At 31.8% G+C, this 24,796-nt stretch overlaps 1 protein-coding gene across 4 annotated transcripts in view; it reads left to right on the forward strand.

The window, feature by feature from the left end:
• The window catches only part of ena (ENAH actin regulator enabled), a 151,234-nt gene that overhangs the window by 96,961 nt on the left and 29,477 nt on the right, over positions 1-24,796 (forward strand). For all 4 annotated transcript variants that reach the window (XM_080176879.1, XM_080176878.1, XM_080176880.1 and 1 more), the window contains exons 2-5: positions 3,554-3,662; positions 4,117-4,185; positions 5,500-5,583; positions 11,242-11,313. In XM_080176879.1, the coding sequence (XP_080033005.1) occupies positions 3,554-3,662; positions 4,117-4,185; positions 5,500-5,583; positions 11,242-11,313 (334 nt within the window). The remainder of the gene's footprint in view (positions 1-3,553; positions 3,663-4,116; positions 4,186-5,499; positions 5,584-11,241; positions 11,314-24,796) is intronic.

Raw genomic sequence — 24,796 nt, forward strand, 5'->3', positions numbered from 1 at the left:
TTAATACATGACATTCCTGAATTAAGCCACAATTTTTTTAGGCAATCTTGAAGATTAGCCCGCTGGTTTGATTTTCTGCTCAGTCTGATCCTAAACTGCCGCAAATTTTTATTGTTGGCTTCCATTCCTTCTTCCGACAAATTTTTTAAACCAATGTTTCCGTTGTTTACAATCATTTCTGTTGAATGAGCTAGGATCTTATGAATGGTTGGAGGTATTGTCATCCAAGAAATTTCGCTGATGATATGTTTATATAGATCTTTGCACAAGGCATCATATTTATCAACGTGTATTGCTCTACCAGAAGACATAGCAGAAAGTATGAGGGATAGTTTTTCTCCCAAATGTACACAGGCTTTTCTGTCTTTCTCATTCTTTATATTTATTTCTTGTAAAAATGTTTCTTAGCTTTTCATCGTGAATAATTTTTCTTGCAATATTCCCTGTTGTTGTAGAGCCACCACATCCACCATCAGGTACATCCCATTTAATACCTGATTCTTTTTCAATTTCTTTTCGAATCTGGTCTTTCATTATCATGTTTTTGCGTCTTTTTGGGTCAAATTTAGATTCTGTCCACACATATGTTCCAGCGGAGGCACTAATACAGGTATTTACTAAAAAATCATGTGACCTTATAGGATGGTTTTAGACTATTTAATTTTTATAAATAAGCCTGGGTATTCAGGGGCGTCCAAGCTTTTTATTTTTTTAAGGGGGGGGTAATTTGGTTTTGGCTGGGGTATAATGGCGCGCCAAGCGCGCCGCAAATTTTTTTTACCCCCCCAAAATTTTTACCCCGGGGGTAAAATTTGCTTGGGGGGGGTAATTACCCCCTCCTGAAATCTGTTGTCAGGGGTAAAATTTGTTTACCCCCCCAAAATTTACCCTTGGGGTAAAATTTTTGGGGGGGTAATTTAAATTTCATCTAAAATTTAGTATCAAAAATGCGCGCGAAGCGCGCAAAAATTTTTTTGTTAGAGATTTTCTATTTTGGGGGGGGCATTTACCCCCCCAAAATTGTTTGGGAGGGGTAAATGGTTGGGGGTGCCTACGGCACTCCCAGGGTAGGGGTAAATTTTAAATGGGGGGGGGGGGGGGTAAAATGAAATAAATTTTGGGGGTCACCCCCAAATTCGTTTGGGGGGCGGGTAATCGCCCCATTACCCCCCCCCCCCCCCTTGGACGTCTATTTGGGTATTGTTTTAAGCTATTTTTCTGCCCTTCTATATCCCTTTGAATACCCTAGATGCTAGGGGCGCATTACCATCAATGAGGTAAATCTTTCCCCGCCCCCCCCCCCAAAAAAAGCTGTCTATCTAAAATTACAGCGTAGCTTTTCTATAATTAGGGTCAGTCCGTACGTCCCTGCGTCCGTAACCTTAGCTTTTTCGTTAACTTAGGCATGCTAGAATTGTTCTATTGATTCCTGTATTAGTTCTGTACGATTTGGAAAGCATATTAACCCAATAATCATTACCAGAATGTCAATACGTTTATGTTGATTTTTAACTTATATTATAACTAAGTACAATATCATAAGCGAAGCATCTCTATAATCAATTCCTAATAATGACCGTTTACCCTTAAACAATATTTTATATTTAAGAACTTTTGCAACAAATTTAGGCAAAATTTTGACAAGACTTATTTATATATATTTTACATATTCACGCTGTTTGTCTGTCACCCCGTTTCAGAGCTTTGCTTTTATGAATTTTGTCATCCTTGTTCAAATATAAATCAACTGGTTGTCAGACCATTACCGATAGACTGAAGGCCTTAGTATGGTAATAAAGTCTTTTAAATAGTAGCCGAGAAATTCACGTTTTCCCTAATAATGTTTCTAACGGACAGATGTACCGACAGACGGACGTATCATTTACAGAATAGCTTCACTATTAAAAACGCAAAGGTAACCTTTAAAGATTAAATACGTGTGTTATTAAATTATATCAATTTTTTGTAGTTTGACTTCATAATGGTATTTAATTTATATTAATACAACTTCACAGTATCTATTTTCTAAGCTTGATTTCTCATTTGGGGCTATGAGGTGCCAAGAGTTATGAACTAATCTTGAATTACGAATACTTGAATTTAATCAGGGCCTAAATAACTTTTGGCACCTCGTAGCCCCAAGTGAGAAAAACCTTTAAACGTAAAAAATACATGTTATTTTAAGATGCAATATTAGGTGTTCTTGGATTTTAAATTACAGATTTATGACAACTTTTCTTATTTTTCTTTGCATTTTAAAGTAGAAACATCTGTATATATCAATGAAATATTGTTACATATCATTTAATCAGATTTTTACACCAATTTATTCTAGGAAAAAGTAGGAAAAGCAATGTATGATGATTTTAATGAAAAAATTCACTTTTTAAAAATATTCCTTTGACCACGTTCAGCAAAACGGCTGTATTTTGCCTAATTTTGTAGTATATAAAAAAATCTGTTGCATGGCAACTATTGAATGGTAATACTAGCCCCTGGGACATTTAACTCAAAATTGAGGAAATTTAAAAAATGACCAAAAATCCCACTGTGCCCCCCCTTTACTTCAACCTTTGTCTGAGAATTTTTCGAATAAGAAATTATAATAAGATTAATGCTAATACTTGCCAGAAAAGAACTTTTTTTGATTCCTTACCATTTTAGTATTGTTCTTTATCTGCTTTTTTGTTATGGATGTTATCATACTTGTTAAACTAATTCCAAGTTGCTGAGCAATGAGGTTCTTTTTATGTTAGAATTTTTAGAATATTTTACTGAGGGGTTTAATTAGAATTATAACATGTTACGAGTATAAATCTTTCTACATTTTGCAAATATTGGGGGCTTATCCAGGGAGAAAAGGTATGTTGGACTGTAAATTATATATGTACCCAAGGTTTTTAAAGCACGTTCTCTCAAGATTTTAGCCTCTTTAAATAAGAAGTATCCAATAATTTTTATCTTTAAAATAGGTTATTTTGTTCATCAAAAATAGGAATGTTGTACATCAATATAGCGTTCATTGTCTTATCCATTTATTTTCTGGGGGCCTATCTGCTAATTTTGGGTTGAATTTAACATTTTAAAATTCATTTTAAAGCATGTAATTCTTATTAATTCAACTATATTACTATTTGCCTAAAAAAAAATTTCCTAAATAAGACTTAATATCGTACTTAGATTAGGATTAACTACTATCAAGGGGCGTTGTATTCGAACGGCGAGTTAAAAATAGTTATTTAAGGATTAAATAGCTTTTTAGGACCCAATTGAAGCTTTCTAAGTGATATTATCAACCGGTTTTTCAGTTTCTCTGGTCTGTCGCCAAGGACCTTGCTAACCGCAGAACCGATATGTTTCTACTTTACAGTGAAGTTTCTTATAGGTTCTGAGATATTTTTAGGTTATTGTTTATAAAATAAGTCTGAGACTGGTTTTAGGCTATTTTTCTGCCCTTCCATATCTCTTCAAAAATAGAGTCCTTAGATGCTAGGAGCGTAGCCGCTATTTTTTTTTTATAAAACAATAATTAAATAATATTATTTTGTTTCAGTGAAAAGCGGCCGGAGCAGAGTATAGCAGCTGCGCGTGCCTCTGTCATGGTGTACGATGATGTCAACAAAAAATGGATTCCCGCTGGTTCTAGTCACGGCCTTAGCAAGGTAGGAACTGTTGTCATATAAATCTAATAACACCCAAGTTGGTGCTTTCCCTTTCAAGTACCGGCGCTTACTGAGCTCTAAACCCCTTTTCTCGTTTTTTTTTTAGATAAATCTAAAATTATGGGAGGGGGGGGGGGAGTTTAATTTTTTTCTTATGCCTAACTCCTGCGTGGCCTACTATTTCTGCTGTTCCCTAACTCTGCTTGTCTAACCAGTACCCGATTTAACTTAACTTAACCTGACCTAATTAAAAAACTAACGAGTAAAGGCTCCTTCCCCCTCATGATTGTAATATATAAAAAATATCATTTCATTTTTACTTATATTTTATTTATCTTTAAATTAAAGTTTCATGCTATTGCAATATTCATAAAGATAATCTGTTAAAAATTCTTTTTTTTTTCATTTCAAAAGGCATAAGTTTTCATGGAAACCAATCTTGTTATTATTTCAGGTTCACATTTACCATCACAATATCAATTTAACATTCAGAGTTGTTGGCAGAAAACTTCAAGACCATGAGGTAACAAAATATTTGTTGTTTTTTTTTTTGGGGGGGGGGGGGTGAAGCTACACTTCAGCTAGGGTCAGTCTGTCAGTCCGTCCGTTTGACACTCATAACTATATCAATATAACATTCAGAGTTGTCGGCAGCTATAGATTCTTTTATTTTTGGGAAGTTAAGCTACTCTATAATAGGGCCAGTCCGTCCGTCCGTCAGAGTCAGTAAACTAAATTAACATTTTCTCAGATTTTAGTGAAGATTTGTGTGTTGTTTTATGTTAATTAATCGACTTATAGGAATATAAGAAATTTAGGTAAAATTTAGAAAGCGTAGAAACTCTATAATCCATTTTGTAAACTCATGATTTTTAGATATTCTGAAATAATTAGACACCTCGCACGTTTGATGGCTTTTTTGCGAGGTTCGTTTTTATGGATGTTTTCATCCTTGTTTTATCTTTTAAAAATGGAAGGTTTGTTAACAAATTACAATTTGTTAATCTGTTAAAATATAGGTTACTCAGATGAAAGGGATATCCATGTATGTTATGTAATATAGTAGAATTAATTATACCAGCTCAGCGAGGGGAATCTTTACTTTAAAAAGATTAATTATGCATACGGAGATTAGGAAAAATATTCAACAAAAAAACGAGGATGACACAATACATAAAAGCGAGAGCTCACATAATTATTATGATTAAATTGGACAAACGGACTTTCTGGTAATGATTATAGAGTTTCTACGCTTTTCAAATTGAACTTAATTGTTACAGGACTCGTCATAATTAGCTTGAAATCGATATTACAATTTTAGTATGCCTTCGCTTTATGGACATTTGTTAACCTTGCTTATTTACAACGTTAGCCTTTATATACTACGATACTTTTGGATATAATCAAACTTGTTTATTAATTTTACAGAATTTTATTCAGTGTTCTTATGCATGGAAATAGGGTGGATATTTATTTATATAAACTATATACATTATCTATATACTAACTTTATTAGATGATAATGAAATGTATATAAATATCTAGATAGATAATTATATACAAGTATCATATCTTATTTTGTTTGTACATTAAGATCTCGCTAATAACTGATGGAGAGCTCCTTTATAGGAAAACCTAACATTGGTTCTGGATGGTTTAAGGCTGTTTTCACTTCGTAGGACCTATGAAAAGCTTCGCTGTAAATTAGAGCCGTATTGGTCCAGCGGTGAGCAAGATCCTTCTTTATACACAGACATTTCATTAAGGGTGTACTGACTAGTACCTACGTTTTTTTCGAATTATACCACATTGTTACAGGAATTCTTTTTCTGTTTAGGTTGTGATAAACTGTGCTATCCTTAAGGGATTAAAATACAATCAGGCCACACCCACATTTCATCAATGGAGGGATAATAAACAGGTTAGTTTGACATTTAGGTGGAAGCCCCGCAGGGGTTAGAGAACCTCATATGGCCTAGATACAAGTTATAGTATAGGAACATCAGAAGGATATGACAATGGACGATAAATTGATGCACACTCTCAATTACAATAATTAGAATTACCCCTTAAGTAGATTAAAATTATTAGTGGAAACTAAGGTTTGAGAAAAGAACTTTTATTAACTCTTGACAAACATCTGATCTTCAATCAACAGAAAGGGTACTTTAGTTTATCGTAATTTGGGTATACATTGAATTATCTTCCACTGCCTTATCCCTTAATTTCCAAGGCAAGCCTTACTTTCCCTAATTTTTCTTGCACTTTTAATTAGAGTTAAGATTAAATTATCTTTCATTGGACCTTTCCTAAATAATATTAAGTTTTAATAAATGTGAATCAAACGTTTTGTCAAAGTTAAGCTGCATTTTTTATTTGGTTTTTATCAATAAGTGTAAAGTATGAATCCAATTAAAGATGAAAATTATAATTTAATTGCTTATAAACTAAGTTGAAATTAATACAAAAATGCTCAATAATATCATAACACTCTCCAAAAGAAAATATTATTTACAGTAATAGAAATAAACTTCTGTTCCCTCGCTACAAATGGACACGATTTTTCTTTTAATTAGTTTTTAGAAATGTTAGTACCTTGAACTTGATACATTGTAATAAAACCATTTCCATTTGATTATCTCATAACTATTAGAGTTATGATTCCCATAAACATATTAAATTTCACAGAGCTTTCCTTCTAAATTCCTAGTCGAGCCCCCAACTCCCTCCCTCTTTTTTTTTGAAAAAAAGTAAGGGAGACGGGGTATGGCTTAGTGTGTTTATATATTTAGTCTAGGTTAGGTTATATTTGGTTCTGGGTAGCCCCATAAAGTTAGAGAATGCGTGATAAAAATTTGTTTCCTCCATCTTCAACTTTTTGCATATTCCAAAATTAAGAGGGGGGATCTTCAGTGCTCGAAAGGCACTTTGATGGAAATCACGTATCAAATTTCACCTTTTTGCACACAAATAATCTTCATACATAATACTTTGTTGCATAACTCTTGTTCTTAACAAAAATTAAGTAATGGGATTAATTTTTATTGCCTTGCTGAACATAATACAGGGATTGTACATCTCCAATGTAATAAACAAAATTACCGCCAAGTTGAAAAGTTTGGACACTGCTAGTTTGAAGCAACCATTCAAGATTTAATTAAAGTATCCAAATTTTTTAAGGCAATGAATGAGATAGCGTGATTATAAAACTTTGGGTACCAGAATAATTTACAGTCAAATATTTCTTTCACAGTTGGACATACCCTAGTAGAATAGAGTAGTTATTTATTTCATTCATTTCTTTTAATTAGAAAGTTAAAACATTGGACTAAATGTAGATTTCATACACAAAAATATTCCTTAAAAATTTAAGTTTTGTTATGATCAGTGAGTGGAAATAATACTTTTTGTTACATGGACTAGTGATAAAGATTCAGAAGTATAACTCTGAATCATATTTCTATGATATTATTAGTAAATATTATGGATGTTAAGCCTTTGGGTTTCATCAGGTATCTTAAGGGATAAGACAATGGAAGTTAAATTTATGTACATTACCAATAATAATAAACAAAATTACCCATTTTGTTTTTAAAAATTGGTTGAAAGGTTTTGACACTGGTACTTAAAGCAACCAATGCCTAAAGATTTTTAAACGTTATTGGTCCATCGTATGAAAGAGGGCTTCTTTAAGACTTTGGGTTCAACGGTAATTTACATTAAAATGTCCCCTCTATCTTTTTTTTCATTGTAGAAATAGGACGTTTAGTTTTATCAATGAAGAATAATATCCCTACCACTTTTTTTTATAACTTCTTAAAATAAAATACCACAACCCTCAACTTCAAGCTCAAGATGCTCAATTCTACAAAAATTATTTAAGAATCTTTGTCTTTGTCCCTGTCTATATTTTGAGAAACTTGAGATTTCTATATGATTTATGATTTCAACAACAACAGGGGGGAGTAGTAGATTATAATAAGCGTAATTGGTGGAATGGTTTATGCACCCACATTGCACTAGTACCCAAAGTTTTATATCCAAAATGTAGGGTTGTTCATTTGAAATTGGATTTGGTTCCCAACCAGTGCAGTGGTGTACACACTTAATTATAATCTGCAGAAGGAGTTTTTGGTTTATCATAACTGGGGATGTATAGTATTCTATCGTCCATTATCTTATGAGTTTATGGCAAAGTATTTCATGATTTTTTCATCTATAAACTAACAAGATAGTAGATTACAGTAGATTCATGGATCTTAAGTGATAAGACAAATTATGATAAACAAAATTACCCTTTACAGGGATAAAGTTATTGGTAACCCTGCTAGTGTTTGAACCAACTAATCAAGTCCCCAAAGTTTTGAAGCCAATGACTGAGGAACAAGTAAGTAGATTTTGGGTACAAATCTAATTTTCAGTCCAATGTCCCCTCAACCAATAAAAAAATCCCCCTATTCAAGTCCTGAATACGCCCCTAGGGCAAAGTACAAATAATATAAAGTCTGAGCAAAAGGAATATTTGATATTTCTTCCAGGGAGGTAGGGGATATTGGACTGTTAATCCTGATTGTACCCAAATTTTTAAAATAAGTTAGTTGTTGGCCTAAAAACTTTGGGGACTTTACTTTTGAAAACTTTCCAGTCTATAATTAAGTATTGGGTGCTTATAGATTCATCTTCTTTATCCCTTAAAATCTCTGTATTATTCTTCCTTTCATCTTATTAAACAGGGCAAAATAACCATCCCAAAAAATGTTGGGGGCTAATTTTTGCTGGTTAGAAGCTAAAGTGTACAAGAGAATTATATCGGTCAGCGATTAGCGAGATCTTAAATAACAGACAGAGACAGACATCCTTTTTATACTTTCATAAAATGATTGTGTCTATTTGAAGAGAATGAAACACTTTGTGGAAGTGATAAAACACCTTACAAGTTTCCGACACTGTATATTTGGGGGTTGATATAATTATGAAAGTTTAAAATAGTTATTTCAGTAACTCTGTCAGGTATTATACAAGGATGGCAACATCCATAAAGGCCTGGAAGGAAGGGAGGGGACATTGGACTGTAAATTATTCTAGTATCCTAGTTTTATAAACATGTTTCCTCATGCTTTGGCTTTAAAAACTTTGGAGACTTTTAGCAACACTTTTATTAATTGTACAACCAGCAGTGACCAATAATTGTATTCTACACATGTGGTAACTTTGTTTATCATATTGGGGGTGTTTAATAGACCACTAGGATATTGTTATTGCTGCGCTATTTACATCATTATCCTGTTTTACGAATATTTATTACTGTTCCTAAATATGTTAGAAAGATGTTTGATGTTCTTAATGTATTTGATATTAACATAAATCCCAAGCATCTACATTCTCCACAAGGGTTGCAGCGATAAGACAATGTATGATGAATTAATCTTCCATCCAATTTTTATTTATTGTTTATGGAGAGAACATTGCACTGGCAATCAGATTTTTATAGACACTTTTTCTTATTCTTTTGGTCTCTAACTAGTACTTTCATTAATTTACTAGGTGCTACGCCCCCTAAAAGCCTCTAGGGGCACTTAAGGTAGGAGGGGGAAAAGTCGACCTCATCCCATTTTAAATTTGAGTTTCAAAAGAGTAAAATAATATTTTTTTGGTGGAGGGGTGTAGACACCCTCCCCAAAAATAGTTTAAAACCTTCCCAGGACCTATAAGAATCTTCACTGTAAAGGAGAACAATATCGGTTCAGCGGTTAGCGAGATCCCTCGGGACAGACAAAAACGTTTACTACTTTATATAATAGGATGATTGTTTGCTTCTAACTAGCAGTGCCTTAATTTTTCTACCAATAGTTAATAGTTAATATTTTATATTATCATTAGCTTCCTAACTTTCGGCACTTTTCTTTAATTTTGATTGGTTGGTTTATTAATTTAAGTGTCCAAATGTTTTAACCAATAATTGTAATCTATAGAAGGAGTACTTTTGTGTATCATCATTGGATATGTGCATCAATTTATCTCTGTTGTCTTATCCCTTTATATCCCTGTTATTTATAAATTTATATTAATACTCTTTTAATTTGTTTTAAATGAAATGAACGTCTATGTTGGTAATAATATTGCAGTATGTCCATGTAAGACTGCTAAAGAGGACTATCCACGAACCAGAGCAGAAGATTCTAAGCATTTTCCAGCATTGATCCAAAGTATTTTTTTTAGTGAATATACTAGGTTTATGTTTAATATTTGCTTTATCGACTAAAAAGTTAGGTTTCACCATGGTTTTATATGAAAAAAACTTTAAAATGTAAATCAATTTTTAAAGCAAAATCATCAAATGCTTTGTTGTGTTCAAAGGACAAAATAATATAACACTGCAGAAAATCTTCAAATGTTGTAAATTGCAAAAGTACATTAATTAAACTGTTTACAAGTTACCAACCCTTTTTCTAGATATACATTTTTAATCACAATAATATACTTTTGTGTCAAAGCTTTTAAACAACAGTTTGAACTCATCAAAACATTCGATGATATTGCACCAAACAATGCTTAACATTTCAAAGTTTTTTCATATAAAACTGTGATGAAACCTAACTTTTTAGTCGATAAAGCAAATATTAAACATAAACCTAGTGTATTTTCTAAAAAAATACTATGGGTCAAGGCTGGAAGATGCTTAGAATCACTTGCTCTTGTTCATGGATAGTCCTCTTTTATATACTACAATTTTTATATGGTTTTATTAATTACATTTTAAAAGTGCCTACAGTTTAAATAAAGCTTCCTATTAAACAGTTATTAGACAGACCAAAAAAATATACAAAGAACTCGCATTTAATAAAAATATATTTGTTAATAGGACGCTTTATATGATTTTTTAGCTGTCAAGTGTGTTTTTAAATGTTCTAAAAGCTTTATATTACTGGATGGACTTCTGTAGATTACAATTAGTGGTTGAAACGTTAGGAAACTCATCTAAATGAACCAACCAATATAAGTCATCAAGGTTGTTGAGCCAACGAATAAGAAAACGCTAAAAGACTTTGGTGACCAGTGTAATAAACAGCCCAATGTCCCCTCCCTCTCTTGGTGATTCTAGCCTTGTTGAATCGTATGCATACTACATTGCATTTTGGTTTTAGCTTTGCATCAATCCAGCCGTTCATTTACCTTCCTCTAGCATATCTTAGGGGAGGGAGGGGTCATTGGATTAGAAATTATACTGGTCCCCAAAGTTTTATAAACATGTTTTCTAATTCGCTGGCAACTAAACTTATTTGTGCATAGTTCAATCTTTATTACCAATTATGGGGGATTGTAATTGTAATTTTCTTGGATAAACATATGAATACTTCAGTTAATATTTCTATAGCCTTTGCACATCTAGTCTATATATTGTTTTATAAGTATGTCTGCCTTTTATGCTCATTTATTATAAAGGCTTCGGGCCTTCCCTACCTTTTTTGACTACTGAACACATCTTCTCATTAACTCACTTCCGTCTGTCCATTCCGTGATTTTCTTATGCTTCGCTGCATGTTTCGTTTTCAAAGATTTAAGTTTTTTGGTTTTTCAGGTTTATGGACTGAATTTCAGCAGTAAAGATGATGCTGATGTTTTTGCCAAGGCCATGCTGCAAGCTTTAGAGGTAAGGAAGAATTTTATTGTGTTAGTTAGAACCTTCAGACAAAGGTTTCAAAAACATTTTTAGATTTCATCTAAAGATTGAATTAAATCAGTATTTAAATATTCAATTGAATCCTATATATAGTATGTATGTGCGTGTGTGTCCTTTAAGATCTAGTAAACGGCTTGACCAATTTAAAAAGATTGAACCAACACAATTAGATTTTTATAGGTAAAAGTACCAAATGTTTTACAGAATTTATGTTTAAAAAACTTTGGTTACCAGTAAAATTTACAGAACAAAGTCCTCCGACCTCCCGAATATTTAGAAATTTATGTTAACTTAAAAAAATTGTCTATAGTTCTTTTCAATAACAAATACACATATTTAGTGAATATTATCGTTCTACTACTATTTTTAAGCCTTAAAACACACACCTTTACGGATTCTACCAGAAACCTACCCCTTTCTTTATCGCCCATTGTCCTATTGGACATTGGACTGTAAATTTTACTGGTACCCAAATTTTTTACACGATCTCTTATTCGTTGGCCCAAAATTTTGGGTACTTTTATTTAATCTTGGTTAAGTTGTACTCCAATTTCAGAAGAAATAATTTTTGTAAACCATCATTGAGGATTTATTTTTAATTGTCTTACCCCGTTAACCCTGAGTAAGGTCATAAACACAGTAAAGCTTTCATTAACAAACAAAAAAAAAAATTTGCGCATCACAACAGCTCAGCGATAGGACAAGAGAAAATAAAATGATCCTACTTAAATTATAATTATAATGTGCTTTAGTAAGTTTTATAAATACGTGCTCTATTATTCGTTTGCTCTTTAAATCTTCATTGGTTAGTACAAACTTCCAGGGTCCAAACTTTTTTACCAATAACTTTTAACATATAGTATCTGATAATTAAACTTTTTATAATGGGTGTGAATTACAGGTTTTCCTTAAACAAGGATAACAAATTCCATAAATGTGATACTCAACAAATTTGACTGTCAGATTAACGAACATGAACAAATTTTAACGTATTTGCAAATCAATTCCGAAGTTACTTAGAAGATGTTTAATATGTACTTTAGTTTTTAGACTTGATTATAGAGATTCTAGCTTTTACATTATGCTCAACAAAAATACAAAAAAAACTTAAATCATCATATTTTTCATGGCCTTTCTAATAACGATAACAGGGTTGCAACGTTTTAAAATTTGTAGATTATTGTTAAAAAAAGATCATCATGCAAAATTAAAATTGTTAGGTAGGTATTCAGTTGGAAATATTTATATGTTTAGCAGATATTGAGAAGATCAGCTGTAATCTTTTTATTTTGTTGCCACCTGTTCTGTTTTATCAGGGATAAGACAATGGATGATAAATTGATTTACATACCCAATTATCCTATAATATAAAGTAATAAGCTTTTTTGACGACTGTAGCGAAGGATCTCACTAACCGCTGAACTGATATGGTTCTTCTTTACAGTGAAGACTCTTATGGGCTCTGAGATGGTTTTAAGCTATTTCCTTTTTTTAAATAAGTCTGGGTATGGTTTTAGGCTATTTTTCTGCCCTTCGAATATAGAGCCCCTAGATGCCAATCAAGATTAAAGCATCTAAGCTTTTTAAACGAACAAAAGAGAGAACATGTATGTAAAACATTGGGTTCCAGTGTAATTTAGAATCTAATGTCCTCCCCCTCCCTGTGTTTTCTAAGGATAATATACTGCAAGCTTTTTACTCAAAAGATTATAAAAGTTAATGGTGTTCGCATGTCTATCACATTATAAAATAGCTAAAAGATAGCACCATCCCTAGACTTATGTAAAGCTTCCCTGACACTGAGAACTTAATCTGTCAAAACAAAAATCGTTACTACTTTATATCATAGGATTTGAGAATAAAGATAAGTTTAATTATGCATTATTTTGGTAGATTCTATATAATGAGATGAGAAGTTTTGCTGTAATTGTATGGACATAGCGGTTTCTTGTTCATTAGCTCTTTATTTCTTTAAATAACAAGAATAGAAGCGTAGCACTAAAATCAAACAGTAGGACAAATGAATATGAAAAATGTTTAAATTTGACATATATGGACTTTCTGGTAATGAAAATAAAGTTGATACGTTTTCTAAGTCATATCTAACTGTTACAGGAATCATCATACCAAGTTTGAAATCTATAGGACAATTCTAACATACTTAAACCATAGATAGGAGCTATCCGTTAGGGATGGAACCACGGACTGACCCTCATTATTGAAAAGCCTTGCTACAAAAAAAGTTTCATTTCTTACAAAACATTTAGATTGACATTGACTCCATTTCTTTATACATGTGGTCTACTTTTGTCAGGAAGGGATGGGACATTGGATTGTAAATTATACATGTCCCCAAAGATTTACTAACACGTTACCTATCTCATTCGTTTTTACATATTGATTGGGGGGTTCAAACTAGAAGTGTCCAAAATCTCCCACCATTATTTTTGACTTGTAGAAGGGGGTAATTATGTTCATCAATATTTTGGGGTGTACATCAAAATATCTTATTACTTAGGCACCCTGAATTTTGTTGTTCTAAAAAACAAGGAGGGAGGAGGAAATTGCAATAATATAAATCTCCAACCCTTTCTTCCCCCCTAATTTTTTTTTTTTTTTTACCAATTTAGTTTCGGTGACTTTTTGTAATAAGTTTTAAATAAAAAAGTTTGTAATGATTGATATTGACATAGTGTCTGTAAACTTTTATATCTTTACAAGTTCAGGAACAAATATTTTTAAAATCAATGCTTTGTTATAATTAGGGTCGGTTTGTACGTCCGGAACTTACAGATTTTTACGTTAATTTGGGCTTGTTATTCCTGTAGTAGTTAGGTACGATTTTGAAAGTGTAGGAACTGTATAATCGTTGCCAGAATGTTTTAAACATGTTGATTTTTAACTTTTTTAACACTAAATCTTAATGTGATATAATTATCCGATTAAATAAATTGAAACAAATTGAAAATGATCTACATATTTTGGTCAAAACCCAAAACACATAGAATACAAGTCTCTAAAGTGTTTTAGCCAACGAATAAACTATCTTGATTATGAAAATTGAGGACAAGTTTAATTTACTCCCTAACTGAAAATATCCTTCTTTGAAACCTTATCAAGATTTTAAGCATTATACAAACATAAATAAGCTGTTATCATTATCAAGAGATAAGAAAAACATTATATTATTTAGTTCAAAATACAGACGCTAGAGGTTGCTCATTATTTACACAAATTTACATAATATTGATCAATATTAATTTTTTATGTTAAGGTTACAATTAATGCTTACGTGTTATTTTCTTCTTTTACTGAAATCAAAAGTAGCTAAATCAGGATGAGATTTTAAAAGAAAATGCGGGAAAAAGCCAAAACCTAACTGATAATTGATCAAGCAAAAGTAAATTCATCAGCAAAATGTAAAGCAGTCCATCCATAATTATTCTTGACATTAATATTTTTAAGGAGTTTAGACTCCTTTTTTTGAAAATGAGATAGTAGTGGCTGCGCCCTTAGCCTCTAGGCTAATAATTTTCGCTAATTTTTCTTTTCTTTTGGCTAAGTAGTTTTTGAGATCTTATGTGTTATAATTAACTAATTGATTTTTTAAATTCCTTTTAAAGTTAACTTTATTCGGATTTAACTATATTTTTCATGAATCTTAGCATACAAAAAAAACTGTGTCTCATTGTTTTCATAGAAAGAGACATTGATGCCACTAAAAAGATATAAAAAGCTGAAGAAAAGATGATTTTTTTACAAGATTGTTTGCTCTTTACTGCTATGCTACCTAAGGATAAAATTGTCTTTTGTTTGTAGGGTTTTTCTTTACGTTTTTTTTTTGTAGCGAAGCTCGTCTATAGTTTAAAAATTTATACGTCCGTCTGTCCGAATATATTTATCTGTCCTAGTATTTATGTTGTATGATCTTTCTCAAGGCCAGTTGCAAATATCATATATTTAATTTGAATTATGCTTTAAATAGATCACATTTGTCATACATGGTGCGAATATTTTACTGCAAAATATTTTTTACTCATGGATATACTAAAGGATGTATTATTAGTTGGATGTTACACCAGATTTTCATGTTCTCTCATAAAGTGAAACTTGCAGCAGCACTATCCACCCCGTTTACGCCATTCCCTCCCCTCCTACTGGAAGGACGAACTGACCAATAAATGAGTACCATGTCAGCAACCTAAACTGAATTTTTCCCCTGACATAATATCCACGTATATTTTATATCCATTTATCATGCTTGCATGGAAACGTTTTTGCACTGCTAGTCTACTCAACCAATTCGAATTTTTTTAAAACGTTCCCAAAGTATTTAATCTAATGAATAAGAGAACTTTGGAAACAAGTATTAGTTACAGTCCAATCAAATGATCCTTTCTTCATCTTAAGAATCCTGTCTTGAAATCCAAATTTTGTTAATTACTTTCGATGATAGATCAAAAGAAGTTTTTACAAGACAAAAAAATTTGCTATTCTATAATATTGGTTGGTTTGTGGTTAATTTTGTCAAATTTATTTAATATTCAAATCAGAGTAGCCAAGTTGAAAATATATTTCATATTTTTAGATCTTAAGAGGAAAAGATATTGGAATATAAATATATGTACAACATCCCCTGTCATGATAAACAAAATTAACTTTAAATAAATTAAAACAAGTTGAAAATAATTTTCATATACTTAGATCTTATGGGATAAGACATTGGACGATAAATTTTTTCCCGTAATAACAAAAAGTATTAAAAATTCTACCAGTATGGAATAGATACCGATTAATATACGCTGGATTATAACCGGTTCCCAGCCATACTGAAAAATCATGTATCCTATCCTATTGTAGACAATTTTCAACCATAGTCAAATGAAAAATCTTAATAACAATACCAGTTTTGTTAGACCGGGATTTTGGCTCCTAAGGGATAGCACACTCATTCGTATCGTTTTCCTATCCGTGGAAACCAGTCTATGCAATAAACAACTATGTAACCAGAATAATTTTTAAAATATCGAAAATTCTAGTTTTTGTAATTTCCTAACTGTTATCAGTTTAATTTTGACAATCTCACAAAAAGTTTACATGCTTTAAAAATTCACAATTCATTCATATTAATCTCATTATATTCAATTTAAATTATTTATGTTTTGGGAGAATTTATTTTAATATTGATTTAGTTCTAGATGGAATGATTTTTAAAAGGTTTTTCACGAAATGTTAATAAATGAATTAGTAGATTTTTTAATTTGTTGCCTTTAAAAGTTTGAGGACTTTTATTTAATCATGATTGGTTGGAACAAACTAGCAATTTTTAATCAACAATTTATATCTATGAAGGTATAATTTTGTGAATCACAATTAGAGGTGTACTATAATTTATTGTCCATTGTCCTATCTCTCAAAATGTTATGAAATAGTACAAAGTTTAATTATATATTTCTATGTTTTAGGTAAGTTAAGTAGTAGCAGTGTGTACAAAAAGTGATTTGTAATACCACGCATAATACCTTTTTAACTGGCTGAAAAGTTTATGGCAATAAGGTCTTCTTTGGGTGTTTATTCTACGCCCTTTTGAAGAGTAGCTAGAAAAATAGCTTGAAACCGTCCAAAGACTTGTATCTAAAATAAATAGCCTTAAACAATCACAGGACCTAAATGAAGCGATAACTCATCTTTTAATAGTTATTGAGATCTTAAGCTTTAGACAAAAATACCCAACCTACTTTTTATAATAGGATAGATAACAACTTTTAAAGAGAAAACTAATTCAAATTCCTTTATACTGTTGTATGAAGTTTGGTTTGTATTATGGTGAAAACTGTTATTTTTTTGATTGAATGACTCAGAACTTTTAAAAAAACAATGATAACTACGTTTCAAAGTAGTGCAGTTAGAAAAAATAATTCAATTAAAAGCTTATGTAGTTATAAATTAAAAAGTAAACTGCAAAATTTGTGTATGTTCGCACTAGTCTATAAAGTTGTGTTTATGATTAAATAGAAGAATGTTATAAATGATCATGCCCAAGTTATTCTTTCGTAGTGATGGACGTACAAACCAATTTTAATTGTAGATAGAGTAGCTACGCTTCTAAAATTACACTTCCATAATGAAAATAATCATCGTAAACAGAATAAATGGAAAAATAGTTTACGAGGCTGTAAAAAATGTTTACGAAAACAATTTTAGGAACTTAAAAATTAATTTAAATCCATTATATAGTCCTCAATTTTGGGATGCGACTTTTATATATGGAATTCTTATATACACTAGCAGGATGTCTGTGGTGATGTCTGTAGCTAAAGACCTCGTTGACCGCTTGACCAATATGGTTCCCCTTTACAGTGAAGTTTCTTTTGGATCCAGGGAAGGTGTAAACAAACGACCAGAAAAACACAAAATAAATTCTTTTTAAAATTGAAATTAAACGTGAAGGTTAAACTTACCCCCCTTTCCTCTCCTCTCCTTCCCTTAATGGCCCCTAGAGGCCTTTAGAGGGCATAGCCGCTATTAACTTTTATAAAGCCATATTTATATTTTGAAAGCAATGAACATAAACTATAGTGGTTGAAACGTTTGGACATTCAACTTATGAACCAACCAATCAAAATTCGATGACAATCCAATAATAAAACTTTATTATAATACTTTGGGGACTAGTGTAATAAATATCCCAATGTCCCCTCCCTCCCTAATATTGTTGGGTCAAGGAACGGTAAATATATATTGCAACACAGAATATAGTGCAAATTTTAAACCACTTCATACAAAATATGACCAACTTGAAGCACTAATTCACTATATAAAAATAACAGGATGTTTGTCTGTGTGTGTGAACCGATGAGGTTCTCCTTTTAATATCTCCTGGGAGGGTTTATAATTTTTTGGGGGGAGGGTACCACCACCGTACTAAAAATTACCCCCCCCCCTCCCCTGCAATAATAAAAGGTTTGATTATCCATAAGCCAATAATCTAAGAAATGGCTGGATCCTTTCAGTTTTGCTTTTCATAGAAGCTTTGTATATAAGCTTAATAAGGTTTTAGTTAGGTTTGCCATCACATGAACGTGTAGAAGAAATCAGTCCTGTAATCAAATTAAACATTAGAATTTCAGTTAAAAATAAACCAAAAATAAAGGACAAGCATTGGTCATTCTTACAAACTACTGCAATGGAATTATTTAACATATACAATATACATTTATACATAAATATTTTACAAAATGTATATTTCCTTGTAAAATGGAATATTTATTGTTATTGCATAAATGTTCCAAAAAGCAATCTTATCTTATAAGCATATTGGTTTTGCTTAAAAACTTTTAGATTTTTATAGAAGTCTTGTATTTCTAAAACTATAAATATTTCTGTAAACAAAATATTTAAAATTTCAGGGAAGCTTAATGTGTTCTTGCAAATTCTAGGCCCGTTAACTCTTTTTTTCCTTATGCCTAATCTTTCGGGGGGGGGGGGGGCTAACCCTGCAGGGTCACCTTGTATCCAATACAACTAGGCTTGACTTAGAATGAAACACAAACAAACTCCCCTCTTACTTTTATTTCAAAAGAAGGGAGAAGGGATTTTCAGTGCTTTACTAGTCAATTTAAGGGAAACCAAAAAAATATGGAAAAATGGTTGTTATTTTTTAAAAAGGCTACCCTTTTATGATATTATTATTAAATATTCGTCTACATAATTTTCTTAGTTTTTCTTTTGATCTCTACCAAATATCTTTCCATCTATTTCCTAAACATATTACATATTTACTTGAAACCAGGGCCGGGAGGGAGAGGACTAAGAGGTTAAAATTTCTACTTTGATCCTGCTGTCTCAGGATGGCACCAGGGATCTAACGGGATAAGACAATGGCCGATAAATTGATGTGCATCCACAATGATGATACACAAAATTTCCCATTCTGTAAATTAAAATTATTGGTTGAAACGTTTGAACACTTAACTTAAAATGAATCAACTAATCAAAATTCAATAAAGTCCCCAAAATTGTTAAGCCAAGGAATAAGAAAACATTATTATAAAACATTGGGGACTAGTGTAAAAAACAGCCCATTGTCTACTATCTCTCTGGATTTTCACATATGAATATGGAATAATAATTTAGTAACAATTATTCTATCCCTGTATTCCCTGACTTACATACAGCAGATGAAAGGAACTGAAGTAACCCTAATGTCCTATCCCTGTATTCCCTGACTTACATACAGCAGATGAAAGGAACTCTAGTAACCCTAATGTCCTATCCCTGTATTCCCTGACTTACATACAGCAGATGAAAGGAACTGAAGTAACCCTAATGTCCTATCCCTGTATTCCCTGACTTACATACAGCAGATGAAAGGAACTCTAGTAACCCTAATGTCCTATCCCTGTATTCCCTGACTTACATACAGCAGATGAAAGGAACTGAAGTAACCCTAATGTCCTATCCCTGTATTCCCTGACTTACATACAGCAGATGAAAGGAACTGAAGTAACCATAATGTCCTATCCCTGAATTCCCTGACTTACATACAGCAGATGAAAGGAACTCTAGTAACCCTAATGTCCTATCCCTGTATTCCCTGACTTACATACAGCAGATGAAAGGAACTCTAGTAACCCTAATGTCCTATCTCTGTATTCCCTGACTTACATACAGCAGATGAAAGGAACTGAAGTAACCCTAATGTCCTATCCCTGTATTCCCTGACTTACATACAGCAGATGAAAGGAACTCTAGTAACCCTAATGTCCTATCCCTGTATTCCCTGACTTACATACAGCAGATGAAAGGAACTCTAGTAACCCTAATGTCCTATCCCTGTATTCCCTGACTTACATACAGCAGATGAAAGGAACTGAAGTAACCCTAATGTCCTATCCCTGTATTCCCTGACTTACATACAGCAGATGAAAGGAACTCTAGTAACCCTAATGTCCTATCCCTGTATTTCCTGACTTACATACAGCAGATGAAAGGAACTCTAGTAACCCTAATGTCCTATCCCTGTATTCCCTGACTTACATACAGCAGATGAAAGGAACTGAAGTAACCCTAATGTCCTATCCCTGTATTCCCTGACTTACATACAGCAGATGAAAGGAACTCTAGTAACCCTAATGTCCTATCCCTGTATTTCCTGACTTACATACAGCAGATGAAAGGAACTCTAGTAACCCTAATGTCCTATCCCTGTATTCCCTGACTTACATACAGCAGATGAAAGGAACTGAAGTAACCCTAATGTCCTATCCCTGTATTCCCTGACTTACATACAGCAGATGAAAGGAACTCTAGTAACCCTAATGTCCTATCCCTGTATTTCCTGACTTACATACAGCAGATGAAAGGAACTGAAGTAACCCTAATGTCCTATCCCTGTATTCCCTGACTTACATACAGCAGATGAAAGGAACTGAAGTAACCCGAGTCTTTCTGTGTCAGTAATGCATCAAAATATATATTTTCCTCACATAGTAGATATATTATCCATGGATAGAGTCTTTCTGTGTCAGTAATGCATCAAAATATATATCATCCTCACATAGTAGATATATTATCCATGGATAGAGTCTTTCTGTGTCAGTAATGCATCAAAATATATATTTCCCTCACATAGTAGATATATTATCCATGGATAGAGTCTTTCTGTGTCAGTAATGCATCAAAATATATATTTCCCTCACATAGTAGATATATTATCCATGGATAGAGTCTTTCTGTGTCAGTAATGCATCAAAATATATATTTCCCTCACATAGTAGATATATTATCCATGGATAGAGTCTTTCTGTGTCAGTAATGCATCAAAATATATATTTTCCCCCACATAGCAGATATATTATCCATGGATAGAGTCTTTCTGTGTCAGTAATGCATCAAAATATATATTTTCCCCCACATAGCAGATATATTATCCATGGATAGAGTCTTTCTGTGTCAGTAATGCATCAAAATAAATATTTTCCCCCAGGAATTTTAAGGGATAGGACATCAGATAATAAATTGAAAGTAATGAAAAATATAATTACCCCACTGTAGATTAACATTATTGGTGGAGCAATTTGGACACTGCCAACCAATTAAGATATGATCAAAGTCAAAACTTTTTAAGCCAATGAATATGTGAAATGTATGGAAACTTTAGGTTTAAATTTCGGTTTAATGCCATTTTCTCCCTGATCAAAATAAGAATAATTCCCCCCGTATAATTGATGTATTGATCATGGATAGAATGTTTGGCCTTTCTGTCCATCCTATTCCGATACATTTGCGAGTGTCTCCAACTTCCTTGTTCATTGATTGAGTTTAAAACTTAAAACAAAACTTTTCTTATGTCTTTTTTTTTGTAAAAATGGATATACAGTGTGTTTTTTTTATGAGAACTTTTTTGAAAGCAATTTTACCCCACTTATAGTTATCAGAATTTAATGATTAATGGCTTATTTTCTTCGTTTTTTAAGGGAAATTATGAAACAACAAAAAAAAATTACAGTTTTTGTTGAAAAAGTACAGTAAAGTTGAAAATTAAAAACTTAGGTGTCGACATATAAAAATGGTTTTAGCGCATTTTTCTTAAAAAAATGGATTTTCTGTAGTCGACTTTGGGGGGCCAGTACTCCCTCCCTGGTTGAGATATGACCTTCAAACTTTGATATGTTCTAGTACATGTCCCTAATAGTATCTGTATACATTTTTAGCTCTATATCTCAACTTTGAAGTGTTTAGCAGCCATTCCTGCAAAAGGTTGATTATTTGAGCATAAGAAAAATGCGCTAAAACCATTTTTAGATGTTGACACCTAAGTTTTTAATTTTCAACTTTACTGTACTTTTTCAACAAAAACTGTAATTTTTTTTGTTGTTTCATAATTTCCCTTAAAAAACGAAGAAAATAAGCCATTAATCATTAAATTCTGATAACTATAAGTGGGGTAAAATTGCTTTTTAAAAAGTTCTCATAAAAAAAACACACTGTAGTTTTATCTTTTCCGAAAATTAGGAACTAATTAAAAATTTCCTTCTCCACTGTTTATTTATCCAATTCTATTTCCTCCTTCCTAGTTTCCTTTTCTTACAATTTGGTCAGAATTTTATTTCCAAGAATAAATAAGGTGTGCATACCTTTCCGCATAAGTTAATAGTTTTTTTTGTAAAGACTAGGTAATTGCAAATAGATACAGACGGATAAAAAATTAGTTGTTTTTTCTTAGGTTTTTTTTATTATTGAAGCAGGAAATAGCTTAAAACAATCCTAAGACTTTAACATACAGATAAAATAGCCTTATACCATTCTGAATGGTATGTGAAGCTAATGGTTAGTGAGATCTTAACAGAAAAAATAGGTTGTTATATTTTAATTATGTGCAGAAGTGAATGCATACCAACAAAGAATTGGGTAAATAAGATGTACATCTCAATAAATTCTGTTAAACTCCCCCTCATTTTGTACTTTAAAACATTTCAAGCCCTTTTTCATATTGGGAGTAAATTTCTTTAGAAAATGTACTCGATACTATGAAGATTTCAGGAAACTTTTTAAAACATTCACTAAGGGAGTTAAGGAAGGGGTTACTATTGAAAATGTTCCGTAATAAAATTGTCTTTATGTTTTGTAGGGATCTAAAGAGATAAGACAATGGCCGATAAATTGATGTACATCCTCAAAACTCCCTCTTTTGTTATTTAAAACGTTTGGACACACAACTTTTTGAACCAACCAATCAAAATTCAAAACAGTCCCCTTCCTTCCGGATGTTTAGACTGTTTAAAATAGCAATTTCTCTATGTACCATTACTTTAAGCCAAGATGATCATATTATATTTCTGTTGAATCTTAGAATCCATTTAAAAAGTAGTCTAGGTTATTTTGTCTATTGATATGGTAGCATCTAATGTTTTATTCATTTATATTTGTGGCAAATTCTCTTGTTTTATTTGTACTATCTGGAAAACATATGATTTTGACATATAGCATCTACACATACATTTTATTAGAATATTCTACACATTGATTAAATTCTTACATCTGAAAAGCAGGTTTTAAATTCTTAACATAAAAATTACTAAATAGCATATAACCATGATAGAATTGGAGAATATATCTCTGAAAAGTAGAACTTACTTTTTATTAAAGATATTCGGTTCGGTTTTCGAAACGGGAGGGAGGAGGCATAGAAATAGCCTGAAACTATACCAAATCATAAATATAGAAATACATTTGCCTAAACCATCTTATGGTTTACATGAAGCTTTCCTAAAATGGAGAACGAAATCGGTTCAGTATTGAGCAAAATCTTAGATCTTAGATAGGATAGGATCTTACATAAAAACGTTTTTTATGATTTTCATCAAATGTTATTTAAAGTAAAATGAGTTTCCGTTCTAATGAAGGCAGTTAATAAACGTCACTAAAAATTTGAGAATATTTTGTAAACATTATGAAAAGAAGTAAGTAAAACTAACAGCCGGAATAATTTAATATAAATTTAAATAATTCCATATTCTCTATGTTCACAAGAATAGTAGATACATATTAGAAAAACTATTTGTAAAGTTAACGGCTACTTCATTTGGAAACTAAATTTACAAATCCATCTAAATCTAAAATCATCTAAAATCAGACAGTAGGACAAACGAACTGACTTGAAGCCGAATATTAATTCCTTAGTCAAAAAAAAACTTGCAATTTGCAATTAAATTACATTTATAGTAATAGAGATTCTTCTTTTATAATATAATACCTTGTTGTCCAGAGAATCTTTGTCAAAAAAATCAGGGGGGAACGAAAAAATTTAAGAAATATCACACCTTTTTTATAATTTTTGTACCTAGCCCTGATGATAAAACTATGCTATAATGTAAAATTTACTATTCATACGACCTACATTATATTTTTATCCTATTTTATGTATGAGGTAAAACTAAATTTATTAAGAATATTTCAGGGAACTTAAGGGGTAAGACTATTGACAATAATTCCTATTACGGTAAATAAAATTACCTTTTCTGTAGAAAGTACCCAAAGTTTTTTTTAAGTCAACGAACAAGGATTTTAAAACTCTTGAAACCATTATAATGAACAGTCTAACATACCCTTATTCCCTGAAAAAAAAATTCATTATGAAATGGCTTTTTAATGTTATGAAAATGAATATTTTGTCAAGGTTGACTTGTGTGTTTGGTGCATTCACACTAAATGCAGGTTGAGCAATTATACACCCCCCCCCCTTATTATTAGAATAAACTGATAATAAGTTTGGGGGGGGATTTTTTCCTGCGGGACTTTGGGGGTAACCAATATAACTAAACAAGAACAAAAATTAACAAACAAACAAAATTATCCCACCCCCTAATTTTTTATTAATTTTAAATTACTGGGGGGGGGGCGGGGGCTTAGTGCTCCCCGTAGTACTTTATGTGAAAGCGCCGCATTTTTA

Source organism: Acartia tonsa, chromosome 11 (genome assembly GCF_053477335.1).
Source record: "Acartia tonsa isolate MP-2025a chromosome 11, ASM5347733v1, whole genome shotgun sequence".
Lineage (NCBI taxonomy): Eukaryota > Metazoa > Arthropoda > Copepoda > Calanoida > Acartiidae > Acartia > Acartia tonsa.